The sequence below is a fragment of the Temnothorax nylanderi genome, unplaced genomic scaffold (genome assembly GCF_030848795.1).
Source record: "Temnothorax nylanderi isolate EJ_2023f unplaced genomic scaffold, tnyl_v1.0 TNYL_tig0780_pilon, whole genome shotgun sequence".
NCBI lineage: Eukaryota > Metazoa > Arthropoda > Insecta > Hymenoptera > Formicidae > Temnothorax > Temnothorax nylanderi.
In genome coordinates this window covers 43,086-68,729 of record NW_027249842.1, presented here as the reverse complement: position 1 = coordinate 68,729, position 25,644 = coordinate 43,086, and the positions used below count along the sequence as shown (strand labels likewise).

The following is a 25,644-nucleotide window of genomic DNA, read 5'->3' as shown; positions in this document are numbered from 1 at the left end:
TTTACACTTTTACAAGTCCGTGTCGCGGACAGTCCGGCTAAACATTTCACTACTGTCCTCGAACGTGCACACAATGCGGTACCAAATGATAATCTGGCGATAAGGTATGGGATAAGAATTCCGACGCGGTAGGACACGTGAATGTGGTCTGATTAGCGTGATAGTATCAGTCGCGTGGGTTAGACGTCGACGTGGGCGTGAATGGATTCTATGTTCGATCGTTTTTCATGTTTATAATCAATTTGCGCGCATCGCGTGTCAGGCTACCTGCGGCAGAACGTAATCAAAGACATTTTCAATTGAGACGCATCTCGACACGTCTGCAAAAGAATATAATCTGCTACCTCGAGCATTGTAGACGCGGTAAATTTTTTCTCGGCGAAAGACGCTGAATAAATTAAAACGGTAAAAAAGCATGTAACAATCTTTTTGGAATATTAATACAAAAATTGATAATTTCTTTATTATATTTATATAGAACATTTCTTTAATTAAATTCTTGCACCAGAGTATTAATAAATCCATTATTATCGGATTATATTTGATCTAACATCCTGACTTTTATTTATCTTTGCGCTATTTTTTGATTATTCGATTCGACAGACAACTTCGTACTTTGTTATGTTACAGACATTTCAGACGTAGCTCTTTCAACATTTGCAGTATCAAGATACAACATAGGAATATTTGAACTGTAACGAACTGCACTAAAACGCTTGTCTGCCCTATAGTAATAATAGTGCCGACCGAAATTTTGGACGCCTGCCATTACGAAAATCTTATGTTGGAGATAATCACATATAAACTCGCGAGTGATCACGAACTTCGAGTGTAAAATTTTCGGATATTGAATCGTCCCACTGATAACTGCCGCTTGTGTATGTTTTTCTCAAAGTATTAGACACCTATTTTGACAAATTAGAAAAAAATTAGCATTTTCATTTAATTTTTACACTTGATCTTGATATAATGCTTCAGATTTTATAAAATTTTTAAAGAGATAGACGTCTAGCATAAGAATTTAATGAATAAAAAAAATTCATAAAAGTTTAAAGGATTATTCTGTATTTAGATTTCTTTTTTTAAAGAATCGAGCATTTTGCACTCTTGCTCATTTCTCTTAAACTTTTCATCAATCAATATCCGTCCCTTCGTAATGATCTCCCCAATAAACGTGTAAAACGCACAAATGAGAAATGCTATTGTCTTCTTATGCAGCGAACTATCTCCTCGCGATACAATCGATACCTACCGCATCGACGCCCAAGTCTCGTCGTCGAAGGAAGGCACGTTTGAATCGCACGTTTCGGCACGACCCATGTCTCGTCGGCCGTCATCACGGCGATGAGTTAATGCTAATGAACGAGCGCGGCGATTCGTCTAAATTAATTAACGCTTCCTAAACCACCGTGAAATTAGCGCTAGCGCGTGGGACGTGGCGCGTTGGGTGCCCATTATTCCGGGCTAATGGACCGATGGCAGAGAGTGTGGGTGGTGTGTTACGGTGTATCCCGTGGGTATCCCGTGGGGTTTCTCACACGCGCATCACGCACATACGCGCGGGGCACCGACGTCTATCACGCGCGGCTTGTATCGCGCCGTAAGTGGACGCATGTGCGAAGGTGGGGCCGCGCCGCGCCGGTGCACGTCGCGTGTTACCGCGCTATGCATCAACGACGAAACAATGCCGGTGTAATTGAATATTTTGAGGGGATTATGATTTAAGAACCGCCGCCGGGCCGGCGGGAATCGCGCCTCCTCCTCCTACCCCCTCGTTTACTCCCTTCCCGTTTTCGCGTTTACATATGTATACGACGGTTAACTAAGTGCGCTGCATAGGGAGTAATAAATAACTATTTGGGAATCGTCTCGACTTCGACGAGCCTCGTCCATCACGACGTGATGGTGAGGGTTACCGATTGGGGGGGTAACCATCGATTTTGTAAATTCCGGCGTCAATACTTGCATTATGCAAATTTCCCGTCAACGAGTTTGCTCACGTCAGTAACGAATATGTTATTTAGTCTTTTTTTTCTATCGCTACACTGTTAAATTCATAGTGTCAGTCTATACTCAATTTGAAAGTCATTTTTTATATTATTCCTGTGGGTCGCGCCATTGCTCCTATTCAATATGTCCGTTAATTTAACTAAATCGAAGGAGTTAAAATAATACTGTTTTGTGTTAAAATAATAAATTTCGACACACATGGTAATTAAAAATAACAAAATGTTATTTAACTCAAGGTATTGATGGTTTAAATTTCATCCTTTAATATATTTAACAGTGTAGAATTTAATATAAAATGAGGTTTTAACTTCATCCCGTTCCCTTTCACAGAACTTTCTTTAGTTATTTAAATGCAGTTTAAAAATTAAGGCCTTACTTTTCCTATGGCGTAATCAATTCTCAATTATTATCTTCAAAAAATCAATTATATATATGTATACGTTAGAACAAATTCTTTTTATCTTCAAAAGCAGAGAGTTAATGATATGGGAAGAGAATAAATTTTTAAGTCTTATTGTATTCATATTTCGTAACAGACCCGATAATTTGTGAACACACTGCCAGTCGTTTCGGGCATGGGCGGTTAAGATTGGTTCAAAGGTTGAAAGCCGCGACGTAGGCGAAACATGGATATGAGAAAAGCGCCGAATCAGTTATAATGACAGAGCGCTGTGCGATAATTTTAGGGTAGTTCGCACGTAACACGCAACATGACAACGCTCCCGGATGATGGTAACATTTTTCTGCAATCGCAATACGAGATAACGAAACACCTCCCTGTATTTCGGGTCTTCCGATTTTTCATCTGACAATCGAGGCCTCGAGCCTCGAGCTATGCGCTTAAGACAATAAAAATAAATTTGCTTTAGCACATATGGTACAAGATTTTTATATTTTTCGAACTCTTCTGGTTCAACTTATAATTTATTTTAAAAAAAATTGCGCGCAATTTCGTATATTACATATATTTTTTTATCCTTACTGACGTGATTAGCTTAAAATAATTTGCAATAAAATAAATTACTAGAATAAGTTACTTTAATCTCTTTTTATTTTACTGCTTATATAATTTATCTTTTTATCATATTTATAAATTAAGATTTTTTATACATTAAGTTTCAATGATATAATGGAAATAACAAGACTTAATTCATCGTTTAATTTTAAGAATTTTTTTTCTGAAAGAGAAAGCTTAAAAAAAATCTCAATTTTAATATATTAACAAAATACCTAATTACTAAAAACATAAAAAACAAATATAATCTCTTAGAGAATTTTGTTTCAGATTCAAATTAAAAAAATCTCCCCTTAATATATTATTCATATAATTGTATATATATTTTATACTCGGTTTTATATAATTGTAAATCACTCTGCATTTTGGTAACGTCAATGTATTCGACTGACACGTTGAATTGACATGTTGCTTTTATCAAGGTAGAAAGACAGAACTTTCCCCGGATTATTGGAGAACATGTCTCTCCCCGTGACGGGAAACAGGTTTATTTCTCCCAAGAAATCGACCGCCGTAATGTATCGATCTGAGCCACCTCGCATAACCAGAATCGCACATAGCGTGTACAAAGATACGGATCTGACTGCACCGAATGCACATACACTAGCGCAGCACGCGGTATGCAACGGCCGAGCATTCCAGAGCATCCTGCTTCCCCTATACGACAAGAGATTCTCTTTCGCGCGCGCGACCACAAATCACGTGACCCACCTTCTTCTTGCGGCATCGCACGAACCTGGCAATCGTTATCGCGTTCGCACGAGATCCGACCGCACCGTTTATCCTCTCGGCGGCGTTCCTCCGTGTCGGGATCTCGAGGCGAGAGAGACGAACGATTAAGCTATCGACACGGATAACGCTGTAACACGATTCCGGAAATAGCGAAAATGGTTGCGATGAACGCAGGATAACATGCAGACTTTGCCAAATATTTTGCAAACAAGTTTCGATGTACGCGAAACAAGAGTAGTATTAAAAAGACAACTCACTAAATTGTATATAGAGAAGTATTAATATATTATACGAAATTTTTTAATTCTTCCACAAACAAATTTATATATTTATTCGTTGATTATATCACTGCAATATAAAAAGTGGCTAAGTGCCATATAAAAAAAAATGCCTGATCTTTACTTCTTAATTCTATATTTGAATAGGAAAAATGAGCGGGTCGAGTATTATAGAAATTTAGAGTTAAGCATCTACGGCGTTTAATCTATGGTACTCATATTGTGGAAAACCTGACGATCTTCGTTCGAATATCCAATAAAGTAGACCACTACAAGGCCTCTTCGGACATAGAGACGGCCAGGACCGATAATAACCACTACTCTCTTCTTTGAATTGGGAGGATCGATTTTATCGCGGGGCCAAAGTCAAGTCTACGGGCAACCCCTTGAAATGTTTTCGTGACCGATTAACCCGAGCAGATCCTTCCTCGCATTAGAATCATTCGGACCACCCAGCCTACATTTACGCGGCTATCAATCTGATTTGAGTATTACGGCCAGCACGAAGCAATATATTGCAACCTTGTCCGCCCGTTAGATCGGCTCCTTCCCCGAATTCTCGCGACCGATATTACGAAAGATACGCGGAAATCGATTCACGTCCGTCAAAAGGCGAGCGAGCGCCTTTTATCAGATTTTGACCAACACCATAGCACGAGTCTCTGCGCGCTCTACATTAAAAATTCTTCCAATCTTCGGAATAATCTTTATTCTCTCGAGCTATCCTTGAGATATTTTCATTCGAGCTACGTACTCTGTTCTTTTTGCGAAATCACAAGTTGATGCTAATTGCTGCCGGACTTTGGCACGAAGAATTAATGTAGGTTCATCGTTGCACATATGTGTATTTTTATGAGAAAATTAATTTTTTATCAATTATATATATATATATGCTTGGTTATACATGTTTTCTATAAATATATAGTTTGTGCAATTATGCCTTTTCTTTGCAAAAAACTAAATGCTTATATTATATTGCAACAATTTAACACATCTACGCCAAGCATTATCACGATAACAAGCACCGTTTCACCGTTAGCAATGGAATATTTGTGATTTGTAAAAACGATTGAGAATAAAAAATTTAATCTTATACCCCTGGTGGGACTCGAACCCACAATCCCCGGTTTAGGAGACCGATGCCTTATCCATTAGGCCACAGGGGCGCTTGTGAGTTAAACGCCTCTAGTATGCAGTTCACGATGATGACGTTTAGACGTCGATTTGAATAATAAGTGTAAAATACACAAGACGCTATTTCCAAATATAATAAATTATCAATCTTAAATTTATTTAATTTTATCATCGAGCAATCTTGCGTTGTCACATTATTCCCTATACTAATAATTACCCGGATTATGCCCGCTTTAATATTCACTTAGAGATATTCTTTCTACTAAAACATTAACCATTGAGTTAACATATTGAAGAAAATCAGGAGATAGATCATAGAGAACTCTTATTCTGTGTCGAGTAATGAGTAAATATTAAAATAGGTATAAATATTTCTTGAGAAATTATACTAAAACATGTGAGAATCGTGCACACAAAGCTTTAAATTCTTAAAGAATTTCTTGTCACTTTGTGAAAATATCTAAAATTGCATAAAATCAGATTATCCTTAATTATATACCAACGATCATCTTAGTTGCTCCGATATTCTCTTTTCAATAAGACCAGATTCAGCGTTCGCGAGAAATTGAAATTTCTTGTCCTGAAATGTCGTGATTAAGAATTCGGAGCTACATGTATAAATATCTGTATGCAAATATGCGCGGACAAAACTGCCGTTCCGAGAGCAAAAGTGCTATCTGATTTCAATTTCCTTCGATAATCTTGGCGCCATCCTGGCTTGCCATAAATAAGATGATCCGTAATCATCGTCCGTATTGCATTACACACCGATGGCCGGACGTGTGCGTGTGTAATATGTATTTGGTGGCCAGGTAAATGTGGTAAATAATATTCGCGTTTTAACATTCACACACACAGAAGTGTCAAATTAACACTGATATATACTTATATATACGCAAGAATACGTTGTTGGAGAATACCAATTAAAAATTAAATAACAATTACTTCAATACTTTTAAAAGTACGGAAAAATAATATTTCATGTTTGAAGATTATAATAATTTTAAGTCCGCGATATTCTTCCTGATGGGTGATGCAAACGCGCCGAGATACGTTCCCGTGATAATCTTAATTTTACGCATACCTATACCGCGTGAGAATGCGTTTACACGTACAAAGTGTGAGTGCACATGCACATACTTCGCGCACGATCGCCGATTTGCTAACCCGAATTATCGCCAACGCCCGAATATTAACATTTCAAGCGCCTCGTTATTTAAATTGGACTTCACGAATTTGTATCGTCGCCTGAGAGATTACATATCGATAATAGCGATTGGGTGGCGAGCGTAAGAAATGGTGGAAATGGTTTATTACAGAAATAATTTAAACCCTGATATTGAACACTTATTGTTGCAATCAATCTGTGTAAGATACAGAAGTAATTTATATTATTTTATAATACACACATGATGTAGAGAGACAATGTGTAATGTGTATGCACAAATCTTATCATGTCATAGGGTTGTGTGGGGTGATGTGCAACGTTTCCGATTCCTGGTCTGCATGTCGACATTTGACAGAACCGCATACTGCCATCTGTTTGTGTTGACAGTACCTTGTTTTAGATAAATAACTCGCGAGATAGCACGCACCCTGGTTTGCTGTACGAAAAGCGAGTTAAATTTCTCGAGCTGAATGTAATTTTTGCTTTTCACATTCATAGTGATTTCGTGAATTGGTTTTAGTCATCTTATAGGTAAATATTTTTATATTGTTAGTTTTTCAAGTACTTTTGATAATCCAAAGCGATTTTGTGATTTTCTTACATTGTGTTGGTGTCACGCCAGTCCGCGCAAAATAGCGTGTTTGGGGTGATGTGCAACATGATGTGAAATGTGTCGACATGCAAGGTCGCAACTATTTTACTTGTGACAACTGCGATTCAGATAATAAAAAATAAAGTTTTTTGCGTTTTTCCTTTCATTATATTAATTTTTAAGCGATAAATAAATAAGAAATCAAATAAAAAATGATTTTTTTTTAGGTTGACACAGTGAAATTTTTTGTTCACCAGATTTCGATTAATTTGTATTTAAGAAGCCCAAATTTAACATTTAAGTCGATTGATGTCGATATTCATGCATTTTTTACCTTAATTTTACCTGTGTTGCACATCACCCCAAGAAAATTTAAAAATGCTAAAACAGACGTTTTTGAAAACTCGAAAAATTTTTAGGAAAAATTTAAAATTTTGAAAATCTAATCACGCAGAATTTTAGTATTTTCCTTCCTCTACATTATACAGCCATGATATATTTAAGAATTTGATTTTTAGATATGTTTTCCGAGCAACGAGTGAAAGTGTTGCACATTACCCCACATAACCCTACCTAATTTGTAGACTTTTTAATTTTAAAAAGAGGCAATAAAGGAAGAAAAATATCATATTTTTTTGTATTTATATAATCAATATTTATTTCCAATGCAGAAAAGTATTTCATGTGGAAACAAATAGCTCATAATTATTATTTTCTTAATTTTCTTAGGTAACTTGCTTTTATTAAAACAGTCATTTTTTATTGGATTGTGATACTATTAAATATTATCAGTCATTATTGTTTCATGTTTACGCGCTGATTTTTATAAAATACTTTCAGTTTATTGCACATTACGTATTATACGGATAACAAATTAATGTTACAATGGATAAATAAGTTCGCTTGGGGTCAAAATTCTCTACTTTATAAACCTACAATATTTTCAGAAATCTTTTCATTATCATCTCATGGTTTTGATAGTCTAGATCATTTCGATCTGGATGCTGCTCTATTATAAAATCACCTCGCTTTATCTCGCGTATCGCCTGACCGCCGTGTAGAACCAGAGAAAAAGCGTAGTGCTTCAAGGTCTACCGCATTTTCTCCTCTCGCATGCTGACGCCTCCGTTTAACACCCATCCACAAAAATCGACAGCCGGCGCCCGTTTCTCGGTGCGAGTCTGGGACGGCGATGCCTATCGCCGTTTGCCCCTTCGCTATCGATTTAAGCCGAGAAACGAGGCGAAACAACTTCGAGGAAATTGTTTCTTCTATACGCGGCCGCGTCGCGTGCTTCTTTATTGAAAACTATAAACAGCTGCGGTGAAGAGCGTGGAGGGGGGGACGGGATGTAAACGGGATATATCTAGGAGGTGAGAACTTGGGAGAGAGAAGAGAGAGAGAGAGATTCAACGGGGCGCCTTAATCACCGTGAACGCCCGCTGGACATCGGCGCAAAAGGAAGACTTAGAAGAGAGGTCCGGGAGGACGAAAAGAAGAGTGGCCTGGTCTCTCGCACTTAGCATAATGTTCACCACGCCTGTCATTACCCTCGACACCGCGGACATACCAGCCTAACACCCTGCGTGGTCCCTGCCCGGGTAGACACGCGAGGACGTGTCGGTATACGTTGTTGGCGAGCTTCGCATTATGGCGAGAGCGAACGTAAGGACGCCGTACGTCCGGAATATTAATCGGGCGCGATATAACTTAAATTAACTAAAGCGACCACGTTTTTCCTTTTGCACCTCGTCCTCGTCGTTGCGTCTTATTTCCGCGCCAGAAGGACGAGCGGCGTCGTCAGGGAAAAATACGTTTGTGAGGTTTTGAACCACGATAGTCTCGAACGCATCGAGTCGACGTGATACCGGTTAACTGGTTAAGGTGTAATTTTCGAGAAATTAGTTGTGTTTGGGTATACGAGCAAAGAGCGAGAGAAGGTTTAATGAGAGATTGCAAAATATGTTATCATCTCCGCGCTCTATTTAATATAATTTAAAGAGAGAAAGAATCTAATTGTGGAAATCGAATGGCAATATATATTATATATAATATAACTTTCATGTAATATAAACAAATATTTTTATTAAAAAATATAGATAAATGTAAAAAATTATAGAGAATTGTTAAGTTGCAGTAACAATATTCAGTAATAATACACATATGTTCTTTAGAAAAGAAGAGCGTCACAGTATAAAAAAAGGTAAAAAAATTGCAGTCTTGTAAAATTACAATTAATGTATAAAACGTATAAAATTTTTTTATGGTATAGCGGAGTATTTTGTATCTAATTCGGTGAATCGAAACAACAAATTAAGTGAAAGTCTATAATTGAGGATTCTTTTCTTTATTGAGGTCTCCCTGAAAATTCTCTTGTAACACTCTTCTTCTCAAGATGTAACAGACATGTAAATGTTCTTGTACCTTTTAAGAAATAGAATTTATTTTGTTACGCTCTTGTACAAATTTGTAGAAGCGAGTAGGCGGTCAAACAATCTTTCTCGAATCTTCTAACGACGTGATTAACCTTAACGATGCTTAATTTCTCGTAAATCGTCAGTCTTGTGTATTACATTGTAGTATGAAAGAAAGAAAGAAAGAAAGAATCAATTTACGATCGTGTCGAAACATAAATTTGTCCTCGCGGAAACATCTTCGTCGCATAAACCAATAGTTTCTACTCTATCGATATTTTTCAATAGATTTTGCGAGGCTCTAGGATAAAAGATTTGAAAAGATTAAGAGATTTTTTGGATACAAAAGTAACTTCGTAAGATCGTTTCGTGAAATGAACGGATAACAGACTTTGATGAAGATTAATATCGCGATATTGATAAATTAAGACTATAAATATGTTAAAATTTTTGAAAAAGCTGAAAGGCAGAAGAATCTCATTTGTATGTGATGATAGGTAAGGACCATCTACGATATAATATTTTAACAAGAAACAAACGCGTTCTTATTTAAGAGAAAACTAAGATTTTTGAAAAATTATTTGGCATATTCTATTTTTTTTATATTAACTTTGCTCTGTATTTGATTAATTATAACAGTACTAAAAATATTATTTCTCACATGGTTAACAATACTTCAGTCTTCAGCATCGTTGTTCCTCTATTACGAGTCATTCTGAAGTAGTTTATCAAGTCATTTGTATTTTTAATTTTACAAGGTGGGATATAATTCACATGTAAATCGCCGAGCGATTTTTAGACTCTTGTGAGACAGACCGCCGCGCGGTTAGCGTAAGAATGGCGCTATTACAAATGCAGGCTATTATAGGTGGATGCCTTTTTTATTACAATGAGGTGTGATTTATTTGTATAGGCAACCTCGCGAGAGGACACCTGATCCGCGCGAAAGAATATCTGGTTACGATGGCGCTTATGGAAATGTACATCGAATGACAAATATAGCTTGCCGAGGATCGCGATTTTGCGATGGCCACAAGATATTTACAACTGCTTGTAAAAACCGTTTAAAGAGAAAGAAATCTGAAACCGCGTAAGATATTTGTAGAAGTCCAAGAGAGCAAATATATAAGAAACAAATATAAAAGTTGCAAACGTTATATTGCAAAAAATGTTAAAAAATATAGTTCGACACGATATTTGGCCATCCTCTTTAGCTTCCTAATAATTAATTAAATCTTTAAATTTTTTAAATTAAAATTTTTAGTTCTACTATTGTTAAGTCAATATTAGCAAAACTTCAAATTTTATCACTTAAAATTAAGGACCACGTTGTTCCTTATTCTTTTATTAACAGAAATAAATCTAATAATTTCCGCAAGAGGTACTGGAACGTTTCAATTAACATTGAATGTATCTCTTCGTTAGAAATATATCATCCGTCAATTCCTTTTATTTCGCGATATCGAGAAGCTACGGTCGATCTTGAATTGGCGTTTGCACCAACGGGCGGTTGTAGAAGTACGAAGGATAAGAACGTAATCATCATTTAAGAGATCATCTTATACGGAAGCTCTCATATATGCTGCTGCAACCAACCAACAATGCGTCATTACTCACGAATAAATAAAAGCGGCAATCTCGTGCGTGCGAGGTAGCGAACGATAATTTAAGTAGGCAAGGAAGGAAGGATCGAGGTGGCTCCGATGGCTTCTCGGAGCCACGACGGCCGATGCGTTCCCGGTGATTTGATGCTTCCTGGGCTGAACGATTCAATCTGGCCGGATGAGGTCGCAGATTCATGTCGTTATGCGAGAGCGTATCGTTTGGCACTTAAGTACAGCTTACGTGGCAATATGTTGGGCGTACATAACGATCGTATATACTTAACTAAAGGCGAATTTACGCGGTGCACTTTAAATAATTGTCTCGTATGAATAATCCGAAATTTATTTTAGATAGATCGCGTTCTCAAAAAACTTGTGTCTTACTTGTGCCTAACTTGAACCTTAGTTTCACGCATTCGTTCTTAAATATAACTTTTTCCAACAATAACACAGGCCGACATTTTTAAAAACCTGAGACTAGACTATACTTTCCCAAAGGTTTTCGGCCCGCTGAATCCGAATCCGCCAGCGGAATTGCTCCATCACATCAGGTTTTCGAGATATCCTAATCTGAAAGTGCAAAAAACACAGTTTTTCGCTATATTCCGGGTTATATTAAACCGCGAATTAATTTTTATCCACAAAACTCGTTACGGCATCTGAAAGTACTACTCTTCGCCTTCAAAATGCTTTTTGAATTTTTCAGATATCTTATTTCTTCTCGGAGATATCGTCCGTTGAAATTTTTTAGTTTGGCGTTTTCGTTACAACCTCCCTAACTTTGAAAAAAGTCTAAGATTTTCGAATTTGCCTTTTTTTTTGGTCAATTAGGCAGACCACAGTTATGTATTCTTATGTTTTTGGAGTAGTTGAATTTAAAATTGCAGTCTGCTTACCCCATCGAGTCATAGCTATGGGGGGGGGGGACTCGATGGGGTAAGCAGACTGCAATTTCAAATTCAGCTACTCCAAAAACATAAGAATACATAACTGTAGTCTGCCTAATTGACAAAAAAAAGGCGAATTCGAAAATCTTAGACTTTTTTCAAAGTTAGGGAGGTTGTAACAAAAACGCCAAACTAAAAAATTTCAACGGACGATATCTCCGAGAAGAAATAAGATATCTGAAAAATTCAAAAAGCATTTTGAAGGCGAAGAGTAGTACTTTCAGATGCCGTAACGAGTTTTGTGGAGAAAAATTAATTCGCGGTTTAATATAACCCCGAATATAGCGAAAAACTGTGTTTTTTGCACTTTCAGATTAGGATATCTCGAAAACCTGATGTGATGGAGCAATTCCGCTGGCGGATTCGGATTCAGCGGACCGAAAACCTTTGGGAAAGGTTAGTCTGGTCTCAGGTTTTGGAGTTTCGCAAAATTTTGTCGGCCTGTGTAATTTATTAGAGAGTGACTTGCAACATTAAATTTTGTATCCTTGTGATATATGTATAATATTCGTACATAAGTTATTTGAGAGAAAAGAAATAATTTTACCTGAAAGAATATTTAGATTTAAATTGTTTAGATAGATTCGATTAAATCATTAATTAAATTATCTCAATATTCTAAGTTTCTAACGAATATATGCTTTGTAATCTTCAGTTCCGACAACGTAATATGAGTAATTTTATTTTTATAACAGAGAATAACTTTGCCAAAATTAAAAACACTTCACTTTTTGAACACTTTAAGGAAGCTCATTAATATCAGTCCCAAAATCTCGTAAATTTGCCTGGAGTAAGTAGGACTTGCGGGAAGAGAGGTCCCCCTAGTGATAAAGTCCCAAGAGCCCAAGATGAAGATTCAACAAAAAAAGGCGGCGGAAATTCAAGAAGCTTCACCGAGGCGGTGTCTCTCTTTCGCTTTCCACCCCTAGAGGTATTCTTAATCGTTCATTACAGCAAAGCGCGGAGCGTTAACGGCACCCGTGGAGATCACTCGTAATTTAATCTCTCTTTAAATTACAAACAGTGGATGCGCACCAGCGACACACCGTCGCCACACACCGGGATGGCGACTCGAATTGCATCGTCCGAGAAACGAGCAGTCGAGGCTTGTATCTTTCGTATATATACTTTTCACTCGCATTTCACGGTACTTCCATCCGCGAAATTACATGCTATTATTATAGCTAACTTTCTGTTGATTTAGCACCGTACGTCTTTTCTTTAATCTTAAACAACTCGATTTAATCTTAATGCAATTCAAAGTATTATTTCTTTGCCAACAATAAGTATTAACATGTGCGGTTTATATCAATTTATTGATATAAATCAACAAATTGCACATTTTAATTATCTTGTCATTTTACATGCATGTAAAAATGCAAAAGTTACTAATAAGTAATAACGATTTTTTTATTAAAATAAAAAGGAAGCAGTTTAATTATAAAACCGGATCTAAACCAAGCAAACGCAACGGCATTTGTACTCATCATAGAAGCAAGTTGTTCATTCGTACTTGTTACTTATTGATTTACATCCGATTTTGTAGAACGTTTAGCAGTGAAAGATTAAATTTAAAAAATATATACTAAAAATATTACTTTATTTTGACTTTGATTAATAATCCACGCCATATTCTCTTCAACTGATTAATTAAGTGAATGTTATTAGATTATGAAGATTAATTTTTGCCCATTTCTTGCCCTGATTCACATAGTTACTAAAATTAAACATAAATATGACATCTTTATCCGTACAAAATTCGTATAAAAACTTTGACGCACAATTCGACGATCATCTCTTTTATTTCTTTATTATCGTATTTTCGAACGCGCCGCAAAATGTATCTGTCACTAACTTGTAAATAACTTGCTGACACGAATTGACAATACGCGTTGTTCCTTCGTAGAAATTCAGGCAGCGGAATTCGAAGTACGAATTAGCATGTCATATTTCATCACCTCGCCTGTCTGCTTGTCGGCGAATAGCCCGAGTTGTCTATGTTCGAATCGATGAGAATCGACGTGTCGCTTGCTCGTATTTATGATCGCGTTTCTGCTGAAGAAATCAGCTGAAGCTAATTTTGAGATATGATTAAGAAATAGATCTTGAGAGTATCAGTTTGATCATGTCAATTTCGTCATGTCATATTTAATCGCAATTTAAATAAGGAACTGATGAAGATGAAGTTAAAACAGCCTGAGTTTCATTTTTCGCTATTCAATAATCGACTTTTTAGAAAAGTTTAAATATGTATGTATGTTAATAGGTTTTTTATAACATTTTTTTTTGAGATTTGAAAAAGAACAATAACTTACGTGAAAAACCAGGTTAAAATATAATAAATTTTTAAATCATTAAGATTATTTTTGGAGCAAAACTAAGATGAAGAGTTTATCTTCAAATAATATATTTAATAATCTTTCTAAATAGAATAATCAATAGAATAATAATTTAAATTAAAATTTAAAAAAATTATATAATTTGTGTGTAATCGTTAAAATTCGCTATTAATAATATACATTACACACATATCAATTAATTAAAACAAATTTTGTCATTAATTAAACATCAAGTAACAATATGTCCATTACGAAACATTTTTTTAATTAAATAGAATTGATCGATATCTTAAACGACACTATAATCAATTTATTTAAAAAGTGCAAAATAATAGCCCATTTGTCAAAGGGCGAAAAACAGAATACTCGACGTGATTTTATTTCACAAAACGTTGGATATTCCGAGACCATAACAATCCTGCTTGCGTACGGCTTTGGTATGTGTTTTTTGTATCTGTTTTTACGGAAGGTCAGCACTGTATCAGTCGCTCTTCAACACGAGCGAGCAGGCTATGGAACGTATACCGTGCGGACCGTGCGTATTTACGTTACTTCTCGACGAGATGTAATCGCGACAATAAGTGTTAGAGTTAGAAAGTATAGGTAAAAGAACATTAGCAAGCACGATCAAAAATTCAAAAACGTATCGACGCGACGTCGCGACGATTATACCTAATTATATTGAAGTAGATATTTCGAGCAATTTTTTTATTTGACGTATAAAAATCGAGAAGGAAAGTGAAATATAATTGAATATAATTGAAAATATAATTGAATATGATTTTACTAATTGCGACAATTTATTTTTGCAGAGAGAAGATGATCTGCATAAAGCGATAAAATTGACTACGAGGGAAAGGAGATTCATAAAATTTGCGTCAGTGGCATACGATGGTCAACTGTATATGACTCCGCAGGACTTTCTTGACAGCGTCATTGATGCCGAACCTCGACGTATGTGTAACACACGTTTATTTACTGTAATAAATATCCGTTCTAATCTTTGCAACGAAAGTTATTCAAGTGGTAGATTAAAATAATGAAGAATTACGTCATTTTTTCCAACTTCAATAATATAAAATTAAAAAATGAAGAAATGTATGGTTTTGTTATAACTTGTTTAACTTGTATGACAAATACATCTTTTATTTAAATAATATCTTTCCGTTATCAATAAAATTCTTTTTGGAAATTTTCGGAAAGAGAAAATTTTTATTTGATATATGTTTTCTAGAGCACAGCCATTATACCAAAGATTTATACCTGTGAATTATACATTGCAATCTCACTGTACGTTTCATAATAAACTTCTCTTGATGTGGCATAAGTACGTGATTCTAATAATATTTTCAGCGAGATTAAAGAGGCGCGTGCTGACCGATCAGGAGCTCGAAGTGATGAGAAATTCGACTTCTACGCTACGCCATGGAAGCACACATATGTTCCGAAATTTGCGAGACAAAGGTAATTAATTATAATAATATGAGATAAATTATAATGTAGGATCTATAAGAGCAAATACTTTTATTCCTTAATGGTCTAAATAATAATAATTTACTTATATAAATGTATATAAATGTGGCGGTCAGTTGTCCGCCACGAACGCGCGATGGTATGACGGGACGGGAAGCGCGCGGCGCGGGCGGCAGCGGTATCGATCGGCGAGAAGGTTCGGCGCGCGCCCGCTACGCGGCGCATCGCCAGCAAATTCTCTCGTAAGGAAGATTCGACATCGACCCCTATATATCAAGGGCAGGAACATTTTTTGTATGTACTGAATGCCCCAATTTGCCCCAATACGAGGCCTCTCACGACAAAATATGTGAGTACGTAAGGTCATTCAGTACTTACAAAAAATGTTCCTGCCCTTGATATAGGGGTCGATGTCGAATCTTCCTTACGAGAGAATTTGCTGGCGATGCGCCGCGTAGCGGGCGCGCGCCGAACCTTCTCGCCGATCGATACCGTGCTGCCGCCCGCGCCGCGCGCCTTCCGTCATACCACCCGTGTTGCGTGCGTACCGTCGCGCGTTCGTGGCGGACAGCTGACCGCTACAATGAATAAATAAAAATAATCATCTACATCAGATGACGATTATAACACCTGATAAAAAATACATAGGGAGGGCAATTGTGTTAAACAATATCGTGCAAGAATGATATTTTATATTCGTGCATAAAGTTTATAACACCAATAAATAAAACTCTACGATTCGAGTTACTGTAAGAAAATCCACGATTGATAAGGTCTCGATAAATTTACGAGCTTCAAGAGCTGCGGTTCGCACCTCGGAGCTTTCTACCGAAATATGCGATTCGACGAGAAAAAAGGCGAGACGCGCCTGATAAGCAGGACACTATCGATCGCGATCGACGTGTACGGCCGCAACCTGTACTTACGGTATTTACAGGGCTTACTCGACACAGGTTTCCGCCACCCACGTGCACAACGCTCGTCGCGACAGACAGGGCTGTATCATTAGTTTAATGGCGCGGCTGCACTTCTCTCGGCGCGGCAGCAGTGTTTTCGCCTTGCTCCTTGCGCGTGCATCGCACGTTCGTCGCGCTAATGGAAATGCAAATAATCGGCAGACGTAAGGAGAGCCGCGATGGGAGAGGAGGGGGCCAGTCAGTTTCACACTTCTCTTCAATAATAACGAGTTCCTCGTCCCTGTATCGCCACCGCGTGCCACGGCTGCTTTCTCCTCTTTTTCTCCCCCTTTTCGCGTGCGTGCGAGGCGGAATTATACCGGCGCTGATAAACCGGCCCGCTTTTAAGGACACTCGGTGGAGCCGCGCGGGACCGTTACAATTAAGAACGACTTAAGGAGATTGGACGCTATCGACGAGAAACCGCTGGTAACGACCGGGATGGCGTCATCGCGTATAACAATATATCTGAATACCCTGATTCCCGGGCGATCGTAATCGTAACATCTAGTCACTGCACTTCCTTATTGTGTCAACGACACGTGTCACTTTTCGCATTATTGCGTTAGTTAGTTCTCTGATAACTTCGAGCTAAATATCGAGATATCTCACTCTCCGTAAGTTACGAATATTATAAATCACTTCTTAAACATTTCAAGTATATTTGTATCTAGAGAATAATTATTGGAAACTTTAGTTTTATAGATATCTTGTATAACATATATTACACACACACACATTTTTTTTATGTGCATTTTATCCCTATTATTGCAGGCATCAAGTAATTTTATACATTTAACGTACACGTCAATCTTGGATGTAAAAATTATGTAATATTAATTCATCGGCTTTTTAAAATAAATATATACTTATATCGAGCTGATGACAAATTCAAATTAGATATTTAATTTTATAATTGTGCGATATTATACTTATTTAGCATTATATGATGTGAGATATTTTTAGGCATGATATGAAAACAACCAGCGATAGGTATAATATAATTTATGCCAGTCAGGTTTGTGTTAATAGTAATTCCAAAAATATTTCTGACAACCGAAACATTTAATGAACTAGCGCAATGAAACAACAGATTTACATGCATGGAACATCATTGACAGACAGTGGATTGACTTTGCCTTCTTTATTTTCTTTTCGGCCATTAATTTTCTACGCTTTCGGAGCCATGAAGGGATTTTATGGGGTGGCTACGATCTGTAAAGTAGCCCTCTCGTTATGTGTTACATGTTATATACATATACGAGCTAAACCGCGCCGCAAGGGAGTACATTTAAAATCAGAATTTAGGTGCGTCCGCGCGGGTATCGCTTTTGCTATTAAATTCTAAGTTATTGATCCTCCCCGAGGGCGATGGTTGTCTTAAAGAATACCTGAAATCTCGTGAGGCGTGTCTAACGCGTGTTTGACATATTCTACTTCCAGATGTCATAAACGCGTTTAATACTGCAGACCTCTCGTTACCTTTAAATGCGGATTAGCGGGAAAAATTAGGAAAGAATTCGACGAAATTCGACGAAATTTACGAGATAGAAATCATATGGAGTATAACGATTTGCCTCTCGGGATAAATTTTTATAACGTCCCGATCTTACAGGGGAAAACATCCAATTGTGAAATTAAGTATCGAATTTGAATTTTTTTATTAATTCGATACAAATATATACTATTCGACAAGAAACACATATCACATTTTTGCATTTAAGATTGATGCATGCGCGAAATGTATGAAATCTCTTGATGCGACAATGAAAATTTTAATTAATATAATTTTTTTAAAAAGTGAAGATGAAGGTGATTATTCTTCTTGTCATTTTTAATTTATTAATATCTCGATTAATATGTACAAACTGTACACATAATGTACAATTATTTTAAGTAAACGTTTCTCAAGAACTTGTTAAACTACATCACTTTCGTGATTATAAATTGCTCTCGTTTCTACTTTCAGGAATTATTTCTTACACGGAGTACCTGTTTCTTCTGTCCATCCTGACGAGTAAGTTTTCCGCGCCGCCATAGCTTTGGACATATATTCACAAGGCAAATTGCGATTTAAATGCACAAAACGCTTAAATGAAACGCAACGATCGATCGCGATGTTGGATGTACAAACCATACGTTGTGGAAGAAAAATTGGTCGATGAGATACTGCGTTCATCTTTTTTGTTTGCTTGGGAAGCTGTAATCTGCACAAAGCATTCAATTTGTTTGACGTGCCTCGCACAAATTATTGTGTGACAATTTGAATAGTATGCGGGGAACACATACACGTATTAAATGTCAGTGCATTCTACGTAAAAACTTTAGTTAAAATTCGCGAAAAATAGATTGTCCTACGTTCTTTCGCGTTCTGTCTTTCATCCGCGAATTCTTTGATTAATTTAGAGTGGATTTTGTGCTTTCAGCGAAACTTTAGCTACATATTTTTAAAGCTTTGCGATATTCAGTTTTATATTTACGTAATTAATCTTAAAGTAAAAACTTTAGGATTAAAATGAATTCGTGCAGCCTATAGAAATTTAATTATCCCTAAATTTCGTTCAATTAACTTAAACTTTTCATGCGTTAATAACTTTTTAAAAATTTAAAAATTTATCATAAATTGTTCAAAGAATTTGTAGATAAAAGTATATTGTATTCCAGATAAAATACATTTTTATCCGGAATTCTCTATATGGAGGGATAAAAGTCTTAGTATATAAGTGTAAGTCAAATTTTTTAAAATATTGACTCGTGTACATAGATGCAGTTTATAACAATATATAAATTGCATCTATGCACACGAGTCAATATTTTAAAAAATTTGACTTACACCACTAAGGCTTTTACCCCTCTATATGTTGCATACATACATACATACATTCGCATTTCGTGAACAAATAAAAGATTTAAAGTTTGCTTAGATACCGTCTGTTAAAGATAAATATGCTTCGTTAATGTTGAGCATCTCAATTTATGCGGTAAATTTACAGCGATAATTGATCTCGTTACAGAGCCGAAAACTGGTTTCCAAATCGCCTTCAATATGTTTGATATCGACGGAAACGAGAGAGTCGACAAAACTGAGTTTCTTGTGGTAAGATAGCTGTCTCGCATATACACGCACGTTTTTGGTAATTGCAGATGCAGGAACATCATTAGAGCTATAATTAGTAAAAACTTGTATTTATACTAAGTTTTTTTATTTTACTTTACGAAATAAAATTTAAGTTTGCTTAATTCAGTCTTATAGCAGCAGAAGAACAAGAATTTCCTTCTCAAATTATTAAATCATTGTAAGATTTTCTTTCAGCGAGTAAAAATACGGTATATAATTATTCAAGCAATAAGGTTGCACATTACATTGCATTTTGATTTAAATGTATATATTTTTTATTAGTATTATTCATTTAATTTATATTTTTACTTGCTATCTTCTTTTGTGTAAAGCTCGAGCTAGAAAGCCGTGATAAACTAGCAAATCTGCAATCTGCAAATATGTTATATATTAATATATTATGTATATTATGTAATATTTTTTGTCATATCAAATCCAATAGAAATACGCAAGCGTATTTAAGAATCAAAATAGAAGCAGTAGAAGAGAGGCGTTTCTATCCTCAAATATCCAAAGAAATTTTTTTAAATATAAGATATATACAAATATAAGTGGAAGATTAATGAACCTTTACTGAATTCTGATTTGCACACGCTAGCTGGGACTTAGGGGATGGACGTATCAAGGAGAAACTTCTATCGTTAAGAAACTTTTCTACTAATTATCGATTGGCATCAATAGAGTTTTTGTTGCTCTCATAGATTCGTCGTTTACTTGGTGGCAGCCTGAAGGAACGGGATCTCGACGAGCCAACAAAACGTGCAGTGAGTTTCAGAAAAGTTTTAGAAAACTTTTCCTCAATCAGGACGATGTCAGAAGTTAAACATCGACTAGTGTTTAGAAAATCAATATGAAGATGCCGTTATATCTCTTTCAGCTATGAAATCATCTAGCGGTTGTTTGCCATTCCATTTCGTCTTGAGCTATTTATTTTGCAAAAGTCCTTTAATGTTATTAAAAGTATATTATGCATTTTTAAATTACATTTAAATACGAATGTTAATTGATTTTTTCAGAATAGCTATATCGCTAATTATAAAGACTCATAAACGACTCATTTTTCAGGGTTTTTTAATAAAATTTTGGAATCTATTATATTTCAGAGAAAGATAAAATGTTTTATATATTCTAATTATTCATTATTAGTATCTATTATATGTATTTAAAAGATTGATTTAGTATTTGTTAATCATTTATAATTTATAATTTTTGTTGCAAATATCTTTTGCAATAATTTTGATTAAAAAATTTTTTATTTCATTTATTTCATAATGCGTTATTCTCTGTCCAAAGCTAATGCTTTTTCATTTATTTCAACAAATTAGTTACGTGCCATAATTGCTCCGAGCGAAGAGTATCTAGGGAAGGCAAAACTTCGCGAAGTTCGTCCGAATAAATCAAACGAAATCACCTCAAATTCTTACGTAAGTTTGCAAATATGTAAAACGCTGTAAATTACACTGTTTAATATTCTTTAGATTTATTCTTTTTGTATTACAATTTTTTCTTGTTTAATATTTTATGTCTTTCTAATATAACATAATATATTGTCTATATCTTTTATCTTCACATGTCTGTATTATTTAACATAAAGTGGCAATATAAAAGATTGTATAAAAATATAATAAAAATATAATTGCAGTAAAGAAAAATAACAATATATTTTATGCTTACCAATGACATTAAATCTATCGAAGTTGTTTTTAGGCTATTTGAAAGCTAATTGCAATATATAATATAATAAAAAATATATATATTTTGTCATATACAATCTTTTATCTATTTGAAGGTGTAAGCAATATATTTAGATGGATATATACTAATCTTTCTCCATGGGTATACGTGCAGATCTAAACAGCTAAATGTACATATATGCAAACGTCATCACTAATCTGTCTCAAATTTTACTACATATTCAATACATTGATATGCAGCTTATCAACTCTATCGAAAACATCTCTGTGTCCTAACGTATCAATATAATCATTGCTCTAACATTATTTGCCACTTATTTCAGATGTACTAACATTGGATGCCGAAGCACCGCCTGTCACTTTTCCTTTATATCATGTAATCTTGGCACATGTATTCGTTAGTAAAAAGTGTGTTAACATCGCGTCGATTTGTCGCGATAGCAATTGTTCTCTCTCACACCTTCCGTCCTCGATACAGATGGAGAAGATATTCAGTCATGCGTGGAGAGGCCGCCATGGATGCGAAACCAAAGAGGAATTGGAACAATTGCAGGAACGCCAGAAAACGCCAGAAGAAATTCAAGGCCAATTCATCAATGACGATCAGGTATACCATGATATTATTATATCTTTAAAAACGACGAAGTATAAGAATTTACAATAAATGACAATCGGTAACAGAATCTTAATAGATAATCTAGCCTTCTAGCCAGACAAAAATGGCCAAAATGGTTTAAATAGTCCTCTGACGAAGACGTCGATTAAATTTTTACTGTAAAAAGATCGAACCCAATAACGTCAAGAAAATACAATCGCTATTTTACTTCTCACTGTAACTTACTTTTATGATAATTTATATTGTAATCAATAAAAAGACAATAAATATAATAATCAAAATTATTATATAAAAATAATTTGGATTCGAATAAAATTATAAATTAGAAAATTGTAATCTTTAATTTGATTTTTATAATAAATGTATCAGATAAATCATATTTAAGGAGTTTTTAGCATGAGTTAATATTTACTTTGTGTTTACATAGGGTTTGCAACGACGTCACGCTGTGGATACTTCTTTGATGATACACTTTTTCGGCAAAGATGGTACTACCGAATTAAAATATGATGATTTCAAACACTTCATGGAGAACTTACAACATGAAGTATTAGAGCTGGAATTCCACGAATTCAGCAAGGGACATAATACGATCAACGAATTGGATTTCGCCAAAATTTTGTTGCGATACACGTATCTCGAAACTGACGAGTAAGTTGAATAATTATAAAAGTTACAAAACTATATGATATTTTAATATTTGTAAGACGCGATTGCGCGATAAACTGTTAACATTTTAAATATTTTAAATGTAAGCGAGATATGTTTATTTTATAGTATTTTATATATATATTCTTATATATATTGTGAATTGAACTAAGCAGCATCGAAATTTTTACCATGTGAATATTTTTCGACCCATCCCTGTATTTTTTAATTGATTTAAAAACTGCACACAATAATTTTGACAATTAAATTCACAGATATGACAAGTACTTGGACAGAATGTTGGATCGAGCGGAATTACATATTGGTATCACGTTCGAGGAATTCCGACGCTTCTATCAATTTCTGAACAATCTGGACGATTTTTCGATAGCGATGCGAATGTACACATTAGCCGATCATCCTATATCCAAAGGTAAATATTAATTAAGATATTAATCAGAATCGACTTTTTAGTTTTTATATGTTAAAAATATTTATTGCATTAAATTAACTAAATTTATTTCCCTTAAATGTGAACTGCTTGAAACGTAAGTACTCTTTTGTTACATTTTTTTAATATTGTCTTTTTTTTCTAGACGAATTTCAACGCGCTGTAAAGATATGCACGGGGACGATGCTTTCGACTCACATAATCGATACAGTCTTCGCGCTATTCGATGTAGATGGGGACGGCCAACTCTCCTACAAGGAGTTTATAGCAATTATGAAAGATAGATTGCATAGAGGCTTTAAGGTAAGACATCGTGGATTTCTACAAACACTTTGAAAATATGTAATATTCCACTTTTGAAGAATTATCTTAGAAGATGCATAATGTCTCGTATGAAATATTATAAAGTCGACTACACTTACTACAAAACTGAGAAAAGACGTGTACGAATGGTTGCCATTTCTCAGGCTCTACAGAACAATATACTATACATATAATATTATAGGGAAATTTACAAAATGCAATGAAAATATTGTAATCACTGTTGATTAATGAAATAACTCGATCTTTTGTAGTCTCAACAACGCAATGAGGGATGGGAGGCATTCAAATTCTGCGTGAAACAAGAAATGAAAGCACCCTGAAGGAAAAATCGCGATGGAATGTGAATAGAAACGTGAAGGCACAAGGGCACTTGCTAATTTACAAAAATCTCATAAATACTGAATATTTTCCAATAACATTGATCGTCATCGAATTATTTCATAATTCCTTGCCTTTTTACTAATATTTATTTATTTGAAAATATTAAAACGTGCAATATAATGTTTTATGCAATATACAGTCAAATTTATGTAAATACAGCCAAGACCATATGTTGTTTAAATTTTAAATAATCATGATATATGTATATAAAATAGTCATATTATTGGTAATAGACAAACGAAAACACATTTGCATTCCAATTAATAAAAGTAACAGAAACTATGAAGTAGAAATTCTATGTCTTTTCAACTGTTTTTATTAAGTAATTTATTCTTGTAATAATATCTTAGTTTATTATATGATTTCATGATTAATCGTATTTTTCTATGATTGTAGCTGTCTCTACAAAAAAATTTTAGCGAAGTTTTTGACGTACGTAGAATGTCCAGAAATTGCACAATTTTTCATAATGTGTACTTTCTGGCAAATCTAAAGCCAATTTCTTTTATCTGATGTATATTTTAATGCGTTAAAATTTTAATTTTTAATAATAAACTTTGTAATTTCTGTTATATATATATATATATATATATATATATCCCCTTTCTACTTTTTATCCCCAATATCCTTTCAGATATTGAAACAACGATATTTCTCAACTTAGCTTCTAATATTTTAAATTTAGATTAAGTTCGCGATTTATAAAACATCCTACCTGGATATCATATTTAAGTATATTGAAACATTTAAATATTTATATAGTATAAATTGTATGTTATAAATTTTATATTAAAGATGAAGATAATGAACAAGCTATTGCTATAAAAAAAAACACTAGCTAAACTTGTATAATTATTTAAATGTTTTATAAAAATTTTATTATGTTTTACAAAAATAGTTGTTAATGATTATATTGTTTTTTATCTCGGATAAAAATCTTTATTAAATTCTACATTTCAACGAGATGTTACAAGCAAAATGAGGTATTCGGATACAGATATGATTATATCTGAGATAAAATTAAGTCACTTCATGTCCTCAAGTTACAAAATACGGCTCATCCTACACGCGGCGGCTCAATTCTATGTTTGTGATGCCGACTGCGTGCCGTAATTGTTCGTTATCAGTCATCGCACCGATTGTACCGGTAGCGGTATGCTCTCGTGAACCAACCCGACGAAAAAAGGCGTGCCAAGGCGCAGACTCGGAACGCGATATCAGAATACTTCGTTACGCACAGAGATTCCATACAAAGCCGGGTAGTTTCAAAATTGTGTAATTACTGTCTAAGAATTCAGCTTTCCAGCGGTCTTAAATTATCACGAGAATACCATATGCAATTGCATAAGATTCTTTGTCGGCTGTCAGCTAAATGTTCCTATCTGTAAAATTTAACTTAATAAATCTTTACTATCAAACAGTATTAATTATTAGGGATTTCAATAATAATTTTTTAGATATTCGAAGTTTCACAAATGCAGGTAAAAATGCCGCAACAAATAACATCAAAACGTTATTTATTTCTTTTATACACATATTAGCTATTTATCACGTCAGAAAAAAAAATTATATTATTAAATACCATTTGTTCTTACGGAAAATCTTTTTAAAGGTTTGGAAACCATAGAATAGTTGCAACGCAATCCTTTGTACACAGTTTTACAATCGAGCTCCCTCTAATTGCGTGTATTTTATACATATATGGTATATGCTTGAATGGATTTTCCCCAGCTTTAAATCGGTACTTCGA

At 34.8% G+C, this 25,644-nt stretch overlaps 1 protein-coding gene and 1 non-coding gene across 2 annotated transcripts; one reads left to right on the top strand and one right to left on the bottom strand.

Annotated features, from left to right (window-relative positions):
• Window positions 1-5,128: 5,128 nt before the first annotated feature.
• On the bottom strand, window positions 5,129-5,201 carry Trnar-ccu (transfer RNA arginine (anticodon CCU)). The gene has a single exon. It is a non-coding gene; the product is annotated as a tRNA-Arg (tRNA).
• Window positions 5,202-15,049: 9,848 nt separating this feature from the next.
• Window positions 15,050-25,317, top strand: LOC139785321 (calcium uptake protein 3, mitochondrial). The gene is made up of 11 exons (XM_071724490.1): window positions 15,050-15,187; window positions 15,587-15,697; window positions 18,632-18,679; window positions 19,677-19,759; window positions 20,482-20,544; window positions 21,106-21,204; window positions 21,953-22,081; window positions 22,518-22,741; window positions 23,014-23,171; window positions 23,335-23,492; window positions 23,765-25,317. The coding sequence occupies exons 1-11, from the start codon at window positions 15,139-15,141 to the stop codon at window positions 23,831-23,833; spliced, it is 1,191 nt and encodes a 396-aa protein (XP_071580591.1). The 5' UTR covers window positions 15,050-15,138; the 3' UTR covers window positions 23,834-25,317.
• The last annotated feature ends 327 nt before the right edge of the window (window positions 25,318-25,644 follow it).

Excerpts from the sequence above, each read along its gene's own strand:
- LOC139785321 (XM_071724490.1), top strand. The coding sequence starts at position 15,139 with ATGACTCCGCAGGACTTTCTTGACAGCGTCATTGATGCCGAACCTCGA. Across the intron at positions 15,698-18,631 it reads CCGAAATTTGCGAGACAAAG|GAATTATTTCTTACACGGAG; the intron begins GTAATTAATTAT and ends TTCTACTTTCAG. Across the intron at positions 22,082-22,517 it reads AATTCATCAATGACGATCAG|GGTTTGCAACGACGTCACGC; the intron begins GTATACCATGAT and ends GTGTTTACATAG.